Source organism: Oryzias latipes, chromosome 17 (assembly GCF_053564925.1).
Source record: "Oryzias latipes strain Hd-rR chromosome 17, Olatipes_Hd-rR_3.1".
Classification (NCBI taxonomy): domain Eukaryota; kingdom Metazoa; phylum Chordata; class Actinopteri; order Beloniformes; family Adrianichthyidae; genus Oryzias; species Oryzias latipes.
This window is the reverse complement of record NC_136253.1, coordinates 23,849,249-23,862,771: the sequence shown is the minus strand read 5'-3', so window position 1 is coordinate 23,862,771 and position 13,523 is coordinate 23,849,249. Positions and strand designations below refer to the sequence as shown.

The following is a 13,523-nucleotide window of genomic DNA, read 5'->3' as shown; positions in this document are numbered from 1 at the left end:
CACTTCGCTAATGAAAGATGTGAACACATTGTTTCAGTTTCCCTCCTTTTGATTGTACAAAACATGCATTTCTTTGGCACAATACAATTCTGTGGACGAGGATTAGTGCCATGGAGGAAAAAAATAAAGGCCAAAAAAAAGTTCTGACTTTAATATCAGAATATTACTGCAATCTCTGTCAGGTGTCGGGTTCGCCCTTGCACACTTGCCTGAGGATCGGGTTACACGCACCTGTTCTACATCTAATCAGACAGTTTTTATCAGTCCATCAACGTCTCCAGCCATTGTCGATTCGTCTGCTTCTCTATGGGAGATTACACAATCTTTCCTGGTTGAAGCCAAACCAAGCCGCTTGAGGCCGAGCCGCTTGAGCCTGAGCCACGTTGATTCCTTCTGGATTCCCCTCTACGCCATCAAAGAACTACTCTGGACCTACTGCCCATCTGCCAGTTGCCTCTTCACCGCATCTGCCATTCAAGTTTCTACTTTCAAAAAGTGCACTACTTCTAACCTAATCTCTGTCTGCTTTTGGGTCCATCTTATTCAAAACTTAACAATCTAAATATTGGGACTGTTTTCTCAGAATTTTGACTTTAACCCTCGTGCTATCTTAGATGACCCCCACCCTTACTTTGACGTGTTATTCCTACCATGACAAAGGTGGATAAAGGTGGAAAGTTTTCATGGAATCCATGGACACCAGTGAGGTTCACAAATCATTGAAGAAAAAAGGTTCGGCTCACTGTCTAGTGAGTCTAGATGACCCAACTCCCAATGTCAAAGTGCCTAAGATAGCACAAGGGGTTAATCTTAGAATTCTGATTTTAATCTCTCACTTTGATCTCAGAATCCCGACCTTTAGTCTCAGAATTCTGACTTTGTTTTTGTCCAAATTTTGACTGTAATCTCAGAAGTTTGAGGAAAGTCATATTCTTTTTGGGGCTAGTTTTCTCCCCCTCCATGGCCCTAATCTTTTTGCATACAATTCAAAGGCTCTTCTGTGCAAGGTTGTACAGAAATGTTCTTTTTTTTTTTTCTTTAAAGAAGTTGACAAAATACTTGAAAGATAATACAACAATCCTGTAAAAACTATTAATATGAGCAAGTGATAGTCGGACTGTGTATTTTTGTGTGCTTTACAGTGTTTGCTCAGCTGCTCATGCAGCTCTCCAGTCTTGCTTTTGAGGCTCATCCTTCCTCTGAATTCTAGCACAAATAAAAACAAAGGAAAAACTTTGTCCTGATTAGAAACAATGGGGAAACTAGAACAGGTCTCTGCCATCAGTTACAAAAAGAGTCATTCAAACTGAGAAATTCTGGATCTGTGGAGTCAAAAAATGCTTTTGCATCATGTTTACCTCCACATATTTTCTGAAACGGCAGAGCTTGGAACATATGTAACAGGAAAATATTAGCTCATTTTTGTTCCGAGGCCTCACTGGCAGAGGCCCGTCCATTGACCACCCACACCAGGCTGGCAGTACAAAACACACCACTGTTCTGAACTGCAGAGGTGAAATGTGGGACAGCACTTCTTCCTTTCATGGGTGAATTATGAGTCACCTACTTGATTAGACACATGCACACTCAATGCTTTGCTGATTTCTCTATAATGTCCTGTTAACATCCCACTCTGATCATCATTTGATGTATTTTAAAAGTGTTCTCAGTGGTCTTTTAATTCGCAGGCAAAATTCAAATAAACAGTGTCGTTTTCTAGGACATAGTTTCTGGAGAGCAGCAGGAGTTCATTGGAAATATACCTAGTAGCTTCCCCCAACATGTTAAAAACACCAAAAAACACAATTTCCATCATAGTGGGTCTTTAACTATAACATTCCCTCTTAATTAAAAAAAAATATTCATGCATTTTCTTGGTTGGTTGGTTATTGTTTTTGCCAATTTCCTTGATTCAATTTCCTCTGAAAGTTAAGAGTTTCTCACCCTGTTTGTGAGCAGATCATATCTTAAACAGGAAGTTTCGGTCAAATGTTATCAACAGGCTGTCAGCAGCTACTGCAGCCTGTATGTGCCAAACCCAGCTACTAGGAATTTGAGAGTCAAGTCTTTTTTTATTTTACTCAGGGTTATTTTGTGAAAATATGTCATAGGACAACATTAATTTGTATATTTATTTGATATGAAAGGCTTGGTTTGGTCAATTTAGCTTATTTGTGAATTGGGCTTCTTTAGTCTTTATAATTCTAGAGACTTTTACAATTTTATAATTCCCCTATATCTATGTCCGAATTCCCTCTCTAATCCCTAACTACTATATGGTGCCCTGGATTTTAAAAAGTAATTAGAGGACCATGCTCATTACGTCTTTTGTGTGTGTGTTTTTTTGTGTGTGTGTGTTTTCTATCATTTTGACAATGTGAAAATCAAAATGATTTGAGCGTTTTGCTGCAACTATTTATGAATCCAATGTGTTTTGGTGATAAAAACATTTTTGGTTTACTAAAAAAAGATGTTTCAGTACATTTTCTTTAGCAAATTGTTCAAACTCAATGCATTGTGGTCTGTATTTGCCAATTTAGTGAGCATCTATGTTTTTCGCAGAGACTTCTGGGAAAATCTAGGGCACTCAATTTTGGAATTGTAGATTCAGACACCTCTACAAAATGGCGAATGGAGTATATAGTGCACTATGTAGTGACTACTGTACACAAAAAAATTGCCTAAGGTGGCTTGATGACACACAAAGATAATTCAAGACACACGCTCATCATTGTTTTACAACCAGACTGCATGGTTTGAACACAACCTGATAGGAAGTTGGTTTTGCCAAATTTAACCTCATACTCATTTTTGGAGTCACAAAACTGTCCCGAAAGAAGCAAGACAAGAAAAACTTTCCCAGCCAAATGTATTCCTTTGAAAAAGTTTCTGAATCCACTCCTCCCCTTTTTAGAAATGCCAGACAAGAGACAACTTTGAGTGAAAGAGTCAAAGAAAAAAAATTACTGAGTCATATTAAAAACATCAACACACAATTGATCAAGAATCCCTGCTTATTATAACTGTAAAACTGTGGGGATTGTTTTTTAGTAATGTTTTCAGGTTTCGCATGTGTCAGCCTCACCTGTTTTCATATGATAATTAACCACAGCTGTTTTCATTTCAGTTAATTAACCTCCATGTAGTTAAGTGTCTGGTTTTCTGGTCAGCTGCTTTGTTGTCTTTTTGTTTCTTGCATTGTTTCATGAATGTATGTTTATACATTTTTGTCAAATGTATTAACATTTAGGAACCACTGGTTTTAAACAAGGAGTAAAACTAGATGTAGTCCTAATTTTCTTTTTTTTTTAATGGTTTTCGTCTTTACATGTGTTGTTTACTTTAGAATAATATATGTGAAGGATGGTGTGTAATAAACCCTTTTCTCATCCTAGTTCTGAGTTTCAGGGGCTCATGTGAGTCATATCCAAAAGTACACATGTTGCAGAAACAATACTAACAATTCATGCTCTGCTACTCAAACTGAAACCATGGAAACCTTGTACCCAAACAACAGAAAGCTGGCTGCATTTTAGTGTTTTAAAAAAAAACAAAAAACGGAGAGCTGCACATTGTCTTCAACTGAAGAAAAAGCTTCCATTAAATCTAATTGATTCCATTAAATGCTTCTGCTGTTGCCACACAAACTTAAGCGAACTACTTCACCTCTATGAACATTAAGGCAAAGAACGAAAGACCAATTTGAACAGAAATCCCAAACCGCTCATGAGAAACACCCATTCTTCATTTCATGTTTCCACTGAGAGAGATTTTTTCCCCACCAGGAGTCATGGGAGCGAAGCGTGACTCATATACAGCAATGACACCTTTTACAGTTGCTTCATTGTACCAAACCACAGTTACCGTGGCTGAAGGAGAACATTCCAGACAGAACACTGTTACAGTAATATAATGGACTGAATGCTTTTATGGTGCTGGCTCTCCCATGCGTTCTTGTCTGTTTGCAATCAGAAAACAACAAAGGAAGAATATTATTTAAGTGAGATAAAATTAGGTAAGGAACACAATCGGATGATTTTATTCCAAGGATAAAAATGGGACCATTTATGCAGTTTTTGTGCTGAAATGTGTAGACGGAGCTCAAAAACAGACTCCTACTGGGATTTCCCTGTAATTATTGATATTGGCCAGACATGCCATCCTTTCAGAGGAGCTCAACCGTCGGTAAATAGAAAGTGAAGTTTCCTTCCGACATAAATTACTTTTCTTCAGCATTTTTTATGAAGGTGAGACATTTTTGTTCTTTGTCAAACCCACGTGTGTACTTATTCATATAAATGAATAGTGTTTATTGAGGAAAGCCACTTTTATTTCGGGGATATCTTTTAAAAGATGTTTAAAAAATTAAGTAAAAAAAAAAAAAATATATATATATATATATATATATATATATGTCTAATTTCTAACTCTTTTGGTTCAACGACCTTGTTTTCAAAGTTTAATTTCAACAGCAAAATTGAGATTATGAATACATTATGGAATTCTCATGGTAAATTTAACCACATTATGTTTGTCTAATAGTCTGATGACCAAACAATAGTCTGTGTTTGTTTACAACTGAAGTTCCCATTTTTGTGTGAGCGTAAACAGGCCAACCAGAGAACTGAAAAACTAGAAGTAAACAATTAGAAAATCAGTTGAATGGCTGGTAATGGTCTGGCTGAAGCCTTTTTCTTCATTCTCAAGTCCAATTCTTTTACCAAACAGTTTTTATAAAGGGATCTGGTAATAATCTTGTAGGTCAAACTGCACAAAGGTTCATGTGAGATCTTATGTAGATATAAATAACACGTTTAACAAAAATTAAGAGACAAAAGTGTATATAACTACATGCTGCGGTTTAATACTATGTCCTCGTTGGTTCATAAGCAGTTATTTTCTGGAAATTAACTATTCCATTTTCACTGTGATGGTAACCCGTTTCCCATTGACCCAATGGCGTGATGAATTAACAGAAATCCACTTTTGCAGACCAAATCACAAGCCTGAATCCAAGCCAGAACGAGTTTTATTTTCTAGATATAACATTAAATCGAGACAAAGCTGAAAACAAATAAAAAAAATGTGGAAAACACCCATCTGACAGCTTTATTTTACATAATGTGAAAGCAGATGATCAGAATGGAAATAATTTAATTTTTTTTAAAACTGAACAAACAAAAAAAATGCAGACTGTTAAGTTGTTTGACATTATAAACTATTTTTTCAAAGTGCTACGTTCTTGTGTTGGAATTCCTCCTACAAAGAATCTTTAAGTCCCACTCCAATCATTCCATTGTCAAAGTGTTTCCAGTGATCTTTTGTTTATGATTATGCTGTCGTTTTCTTGGACATAGTTTCTGTAGAGCAGCAGGACTTTATTAGAAATTCACCTCGGAGCTGCGGGCGCATCTGTTAGCGTGGAGGGAGTCTATCCTCATTTCCCCCTTTGTTTACACTCTCTCTCACTCTAGCTTACAGTCCCTCACGCCCCCCCCCCCCCCCCCCCCCAACCTAACAGTAGTGGTGTAACAGAAATGCCGAGGAATACTGAAGATCTCCAGTTGTGCAGTTTTGAGGCAGATGCCAGCAAAGATTTTGTCTATTTGCAAGTGGACGCATCAGTATGGAGCGGTGCTGGAAGGTTGCGGCCCGCCCTGAAGATTTTACATAACAGCTACCTTTTCTAATGGAATTTTATGTGTCTCCTCCCGCCATTGAAATAAAGAACAGCTCGGAAATGCCATTTTAATCCTAAATTTCGTTAAATTTGTCCTCCATCATGAGAAAAATGCTACAAGGTGTTAAAAAGCAAAAATGTCATTAGATTTTGTCTTTAAGTGATCTTGTTCCATTAATGTGGAATCCCTTTTTACATTCATTGCTATTAGGACTGTAGTAAAAACCAAACTGTACTGGGCGTTAAGCGACCTGAATGGCGTTAGTGGTCCGCTCACAGCTGTTTATGCTTCAGCACTTACCACTGCACTGCTTATATTGAAGGCACGGGTGAGGATGTATTTCCCCTAAGACTGTTTTTAACATTTAAGGAAATATTGCAGGCAGAATGCCTAACAGCAGGATGCTAACACTATTAATCATTAACACTAAAGTACAAATATTCTTTAATATTTTAATTATAGTAGGAATTTATTTATTCCTGCTTGTTTTCCAGCCACAACTTTCTTACTGTTGCTCTTACTTTTATTCCAGGTTCTGTCGCATAGAATCAACTTGATTTAGGTAATCAGCAGAATATATGGCGAGGATAAATATGCTACTTTGTTCTTATCAGTATATATTTATATATTTTGTTTCTTTTGTTCCTTGATGCTGCTTTACAACTTCCTAAAGTTCACTTTGTAACCCTTGTGCTATCCTAGGCATTTTACCATTGGGAGTTGGGTCATCTAGACCCACTAGACAGTGCACTGAACCTTTTCTCTTCAATGATTTGTGATCTTCACTGGTGTCCATGGATTACATGAACTCTTTCAACCTTTATCCACCTTTGTCATGGTAAGGAGAACACGTCAATGCAAGGGTGGGGTCATTTAAGATAGCACAAGGGTAAAGAAATACATTTTCTACCATATGTCCAGTGGTATTGAGGTTAAAGTGGAAAATTGTTTTTTTGTGTTTTTAACATGTTCTTGTGGCATTTTTGTGACATTTATACAGAAAATTAAGCTTGAAGTTGTATTTCTGAGTATTTTTTTTATCCAAATCGTTATGAATCAAGAGCAGTTGAAAAAGGCAGTTTGAATAAGATCGTATTTGTGATGTAGAAATTATGACGGGTGGGGCACAAGCTTCCTGCTCCGCTCCATATTGATGCTTCCACTTGTACATGAATAGTTCGATGTCCATCTTTGTTTTCCTCGTCTTTTCTGCTCGCCATTTTTATTACACTACTAATGTTAGGTTGGGGTTATAAGCGGATGTAAGCTAACGGGTAAGCAGAGAGCTCTCAGCAACAGGAAGGGAAAGGGGGCGGGGTTGTCCTGCTTCAGAAATCCCGCTCACAACTCAGAGGTGAATTTTTAATTAAATACTGCCACTCTATAGAGACTACGATCTAGAAAATGACACAGGTTTGTCAATTTTGGCTAAAAGCGGTATAACCATAATTAAGGGACCACTGGGGACGCTTTGAGAATAGATCAAAAGAAGATCAGAGTGGGACTTTAATCTAAAGGCCTGTTCACACCGGGACGAATTTCGCCAGCGATTTTCGCCGACGTTTAACGCCTCGTGACTAAACAAAGGGCACCAATGTGAGTGTGCACACAGAGGCGAAAAAACGCCAAGCGCCAAAGCGTCAAAAAAAAAAAACGCCTCGGGTTCGTTTTTTTTTTCCGACGCGTCGCGTCGAAATCTATTCGACCAATGAGAATGGCGCTTTTGCACACGTGTCTGGAGCTTCTGAAGTTACAGTAAAAGACAACTTGGGGGCGCTCAAACACAAAACTGCCTTGCTGAGCACACATACCAGCGAAGAAGTTAGACGCCAAGTAGCGTCTACACTCCCGCGAAGAAATAATGACGGACATTCTTAAATATCCCCTTACCAAGTACCAGTTGGAGCTACTGATGCTTGAAATATTCATGTTTTCTTTGTTTGATTCTGACAAGCGCGTAAATACTTGCTCTCTTCTTCTGAGTGAAAAGCGACTTTAAGAATCGTAAAGTTGCGCAGCGCCACCTTGTGTACAGGAGTATTTCTGTTTACATTAAGCGCCATCTAATGTCAGGGAATGAAATTGCATGTTCGCTCGGCTCATCGTCAGCGAAAATCGCCTGGGTGTGAACACAAAAGACGTGGCGAAAAACGCTGGCGAATAACGCCTGGCGGATATTCGTCCCGGTGTGTACGGGCCTTAAGGCTGAAATACATTTTGCTTGGAGATATCTAGCAAGTTTGTATTTTCTTAAAAAACATTTCAAGCTGTTTTTTTCATTTTTTTTAAAAAGGAAGATAAAAACTAAAACTTAATTGTTTAATCCAACTTTATCATTTTAGTTTGACAACATTTTTGCAAAGTTGTCTGTGCATAAAAAGAACTTTACATTGAAATTTGATCAAAGGGAATAAAACATCCATCAAATAAAAAGTATATCTCATTGGTAAGATGTTGAGTGATCTCAACTATTTGTGACTCAGATCATCTCTTTTAGAAAATATTGATAATTTGTAGATAGATATACTGCGTTTGTTTTTTTATGCCTGAATTGAAAACATGATTTCTCAGTCACGAGGGTTTAGGGCCTTTAGCCTTTAGGAGAAAACACTGTCACGAGAAACTCTTTTGTCAAGCTCAAGCAAGAACGCAGATGCATTTTCAAGACTGTTGTTATTTCTATTATTTATTAATGACCTGGAATCAAAATAGGTTTTTAATATCCAACTTAAAAATTCAGCGACCATCATTCCAATGCAGCAAAGTCAAACCCACAGGCAGAAACTCATTATCATACCGGCTAAACACTGCATTTCCCACCTCTGTGTGGTGTTTGACTTGTCTACCACTTCCAGCTTCCTCACCGCAGACACACACAAAGAGGATGAAGAGGATTAGAGTAAGATCGGCCGATTGCCTAACAAACAGACCATCAATCTCCAGCAGAGTCACACACAAAAGCAACACAGCAGGGAGGCGGTGAAAACCACAGCAGCAGATACAGGTGTGAAAATGGGAACCAAATCGGTTTCCAGATGTGATTCCATTAAATCCAATATGATGTCTCCAATGCAAAACTTTTGCAGTTTTCTAAAACTCCAAAACCTTATTGAAACCACATACTGACGTCTAAAATACAAAGCCTCCTATTTAAATTTTTTTTTATTTCTTTTTCAGGAAACAAGAAAAATGTTTCAAGTATTAAAGTCAATGTTGATGGGATACGTTTGTCTTGTGACCTTTATGTCATAAAAAAGGGCACGAGTTTGTTGCAGATTTACGTAAAATGTGGAACCTAAGCTCACCATTTATTGTAAAAACTCAAAATCTAAAAATGTGTGGATATGAGGTTCGGCCGGGAGTCTAATAAGGATTCTTATGTATGTACTCAGAAGTAATCTATCAGGTTTTTATCTGTTCTGGGAATTCTTTTGTTGGACTTTTTTACTTTCTCAAGCAAGGTTCTGACTTCCTTAATTAACATGAGCACATTTCAAGCTTTTGCCTCCTTAAATCCTAAAGAAACTCTTTGTGTCCCCTAAAATATATTTTTTCTTTCTTTTACTCAACAGTTTAAGCAACTTCGATTTAATCAAATTACACCCTAAGAAACAGCAACAATCTATTATTCATTTAAACCTTCAAAATGTTGGCGTTTTTTATTTATTGTTTTGCACTCATAGGGTCATCCAAGCAGAAGTAATGAAACTTTTGTTCTTCCTTTTTTGTCACAATTAGTTTCAAGAAGACTACAATTTTAAATCTGTTTTGTAAATCTGTTTTTTTTTTCACACACAAAATGTTTAGGAACACAATTCCTACCCCCTGTGTCCTTCAGAGCAGCTGCCAGACAGAACAACAGGGCGAGATGCAGGGCAGGAGACCACCTGCAGAGAAACATCAGTCACATAATAAAAGTTCAGTCTTGTTAAGTTCTAAAAAAGCATCAAAATGTTCTCAAAGCTTCAATTTGGAGAAACAAATCGGACATAGAAGGAAAACCAAGTGAGACTGGACAATGATATGGAACATTTAAGTTAAACTGACTTTGTATTCCAGAAGACATTAAATTCATGAAAATAATTCTTACCCTTGAAACATTTCAGCAGGAAAGTCAATAAAAATCCAGCTCTGAAAGGGAACAGTGTATGATGAAGCTGCAGCTAAATCCGTGGTCCCTCTGTCCTCCCTCAGCTCTCCAGACCTGAAGTCACTGCTGCTCCCTCTCTCTTGGAGCACAAAGACTTCCTCAGTCTGGAGCAAACAGCTCCCTGGATGCAGTCTGGAAACTTGACTCCCCTCAGGAAAAAAAACAACTTTTTCTCATTCAATTCACATTAACTAATGCCAGTTTAGTTCTAATTAAAGCAACCGCTTTCTGCATCTAACTTTTTAGTCTTTAACAGGTTTTGTGTCATCTGTTAAAAATATTGGCAATTCATAAACCCAGAAATGAAGGAATTCCTGAAATGCCTTCATTAATGAATAAACCAATTATATCAGTTAGCTCCAGGTGACCCTGAGACAGAGATTTATTTCTTGCTTGCCTAATTAGAAAGTGAAATGCAAATGCAACAATTCCATGATTGCTCATCGCCGAGGTAATAACATTGACAAAATAAGTAACTTATTAAGCATAAAAATACTCAGGTATAGAGATGAAGTATGTATGCAGTGCTTGAGTTGGGTGTGCTTTCTATTTGGAAAGCAAAAGATACTATGGACTAACACTTGAGGAAGATCAAAACTTTATGAACTTTCAAAACGAAATGCTTCTGACTTAAACGTCAGGAAAACATCTAAAACAAGTGTTTACCTCAAATCAATTTTCATCCAAAAAGCAATTTTTCACAGAATGGTTGAAGTGATCATTGAAGGCAAGCAAAAGTACAAGCTCACAAGCATAAAAGAAAGGTGTAAATGGAAAAATATAATTAAAGTAAAAAAGAAAGAATGTATTGAAATAGAAGTAAAGTTTTATTTAAAATGGAAATAAAAGACCATAAAACATCAAATCAAGAACACACGTAGATCTGATTTCCTAAAAGTTTGTGGTAAATTTGTGCAAAGTCAAAGGGACGCACAAAAGCATGCTGTATTTATGTTTATAAATGGGCTGAATAATAAGCCAATCAATAAGCACAGCTCATTTTGCAGACTTGTGGATATGAAATACCGGTGTTTTTGATGATAACACAAAAAAAAACAGGAAAAAATCTAAACAATCAGTTCTTCACATGTGATGTAATTTGACTACAGTCTTTGTTTTTTTTATTTTGAAAGGCAGGCATTAGGTTGAGGGTGCACAAGTCCCTTTTTGCAAGTCAAGACAGAAGTCTGTGCACTGAAGTTTAAGTCAAGTATGAAGTCTTGTTCAACAAATGGGGAATCTCGTGTACTTTTATTGCGTTTTACCACCTTCTTCGACAGCACAAAGTGCTTTACAGTCACAGTCCCATTCAGCAAACACACATTGACACAGTGATGGCGCCTCTGCTGCCAAACCATAACCAGAGGGACCAATGTTCAGTGTTATGCCCAAGAACATGTCGACAGGGCAGGCAGGGCAGGAACCGAACCTGCAACCTTTTGATCAGAGGTAGACCACTCTTCCTCTACACCATGGCAACCTCGCAAATTTAAGCCAAGTCTTGAATGGAAATTTCAAGTCAAGATTTTAGTATTAAAAATCATGTTTAAAACAAACAATTTTCTGTCACAATTTTTCACAATCTACTTTATTTAAACAGCTCGTGGAAACAATAACAGGCAGTTAGTTTGGGTTTCTGCATTTTAAACAGAGCTTTTAATTTTAGAAAGGACATCCAGGTCCTGTAGCAAGATAAAATTAGAAGAGACTTAATAAATATCAAGTTCAAAAGTCTCAAAACTCACTACATTCAGGTCTCAAGTATTGAGGTCAAGTCAAGTGAGACATCTCTGCATGTGAGTGTGATTCAAGTCTGAGTCTGAAGTCCAGTGCCAAGAGACACTGCATTTCATTATAATAGCACAGTTTTATCCTGTTCATACACGCACAAGTTCATAATTATTCTTATTCAGTCACCTTTAAAATCGAAACAAACAACATGTGCAATGAAGTTGAGCAGACGCACAATTTTGTTTTTTTCATTTGGATTCCTGAGTGCAAAACCACATGATCCTGCCGGTCACACGAGTCTCAAAATACTTGATGTTCTCATCTTATGGCTTTATTAAACGGAAAACAACAATACTTTTCTTTCCTTCACATTTTTATTATATACACATGTGTCATATGCTTTCATTTTTTGTATTGTTGCTAGATTAAAAAAGAATAAAAAAAACAACAATAATAAACAGTTTCAATGCAATTCTTGAAACGAATTGACACTTTTGTTAAAAATTTGCTGTTATAAAAAAATCAATTTCAATAGTTTAAATGCCGTAAAAATAAACCTCTTTTTACGCATACTTGATACAGTTGTGTTTAAGTCAAAAATGATGAAAACTTATTCCAAAAAATATACATAAAATATATAATCTATACAATTAGGGTAGGTCACACTATCATTAGATTGCACAATATTTTTCTACAGCATGCAGATCAAATGTTACTTGCAGTATTGCAATTTAACAATGTTCCTTTACATTTGGTCTGCAGTTGGCAGTGAAACCGACTGTTTCCATGGCAGCTTTTGCACAAAAATACACTTTTAACAAGGGAGCGAAGACAGAAGGACATACTCCAGTGAGGAACACTGACACATTGTTTTGGAAAACAAGGAAATGAAGGCAGCCGTGCAGATGTTGGTTCTTCCACCACCACTGAGCCCTCTGGTTTTGATGAAAGAGCACTGAAATCAGGGTGTGTGAACTCAGTTTTTTCGTCCTGAATGATCACTTTGCTCCAAAATATTAAGTGGCAAATTGTCTTCTATCAGTCTGTTCGTTCGTTGGCAGTGAGAATCTGTGTTCTCTGTCTTTCCTCATGGTTTCAAACCCCTCGATTTTCTTCAGCCCAGCTGTGTTCTTCTAGCTTTAAATCAAAATAATAAAATATGTTCTTTCGGCGCTAAGAGTAGATGGTAATGACCTCTCGACCTCCTCCACGAACCAATAAGACGCGTTCTAGGCCATCCGTTAGAACGTCCAGGAACTCCATATCTGAGAGACGCACCTTAGTAAAGGATTCAGTGAATATGTTAACAACATACACCAGTCATTCTATCCAAATGTGGATGCATACATTGGCACAAATTGTCGATCATGATTGAGTGAAAATAAGTCGTTTTAAATCTTAAAAGCTCATTGTGATATTTTTCTTTATGTATGTGAAACAAGTGAATACACCGGAGAATACTCAAGCTTGACCTACGTTTACTCCGGGCTCAGAAATGTGGGGCTCGGAAAACGCATGTAAATATGTGAGAGTCGGACTACTGTGTTCAAAACTCTGAAGATACATTCACACCGGACGCATCGACTCTTGTTTAGGTGGCCACTTCCAATGAAAGGTCGATGTAAACGCACGTAAACCTGCGTCGGGCTTCCGCATCCAGAACTCTTGCATTGAATACACAAGTTTTTAAGTCCTGTCTCGGGCTCTACCTACAAAACTGTTGTTCATTGATTGCATACTGGAAGTTCAACCAGTTGAATTTTTGACTGCTTATTTGGGAAAACGTTCAACTGTGACCAATCAGGCACTCTGATTGGCTAGTGACGTGTATGTAGCGTCCTTTTCAAAACACGGAAGTGCCAACTGTTGTTAACATGATCACGAATAAGAAATGAACAACTGCGTTTTTTCTGCTCGGCTGGCATTAAGGGTGTATTCAGACTGGACACATCTGGTCCGTT

General features: G+C 37.4%; 2 protein-coding genes across 5 annotated transcripts in view; both read right to left on the bottom strand.

Moving 5' to 3' along the window:
- Positions 1-9,935, bottom strand: part of col15a1b (collagen, type XV, alpha 1b) — a 60,206-nt gene extending 50,271 nt beyond the window's left edge. For all 3 annotated transcript variants that reach the window (XM_078935568.1, XM_023964779.2, XM_078935569.1), the window contains exons 1-2: positions 9,772-9,935; positions 9,504-9,568 (exon numbers count right to left, since the gene is read on the bottom strand). In XM_078935568.1, coding sequence (XP_078791694.1) covers positions 9,504-9,568; positions 9,772-9,782 — 76 coding nt within the window. In that variant the 5' untranslated portion in view covers positions 9,783-9,935. The remainder of the gene's footprint in view (positions 1-9,503; positions 9,569-9,771) is intronic.
- Positions 9,936-11,390: 1,455 nt separating this feature from the next.
- LOC101169392 (solute carrier family 12 member 7) overlaps positions 11,391-13,523 on the bottom strand; it is a 28,045-nt gene continuing 25,912 nt past the window's right edge. For both annotated transcript variants that reach the window (XM_020710962.3, XM_011486581.4), the window contains one exon: positions 11,391-12,827. In XM_020710962.3, the coding sequence (XP_020566621.1) occupies positions 12,736-12,827 (92 nt within the window). In that variant the 3' untranslated portion in view covers positions 11,391-12,735. The remainder of the gene's footprint in view (positions 12,828-13,523) is intronic.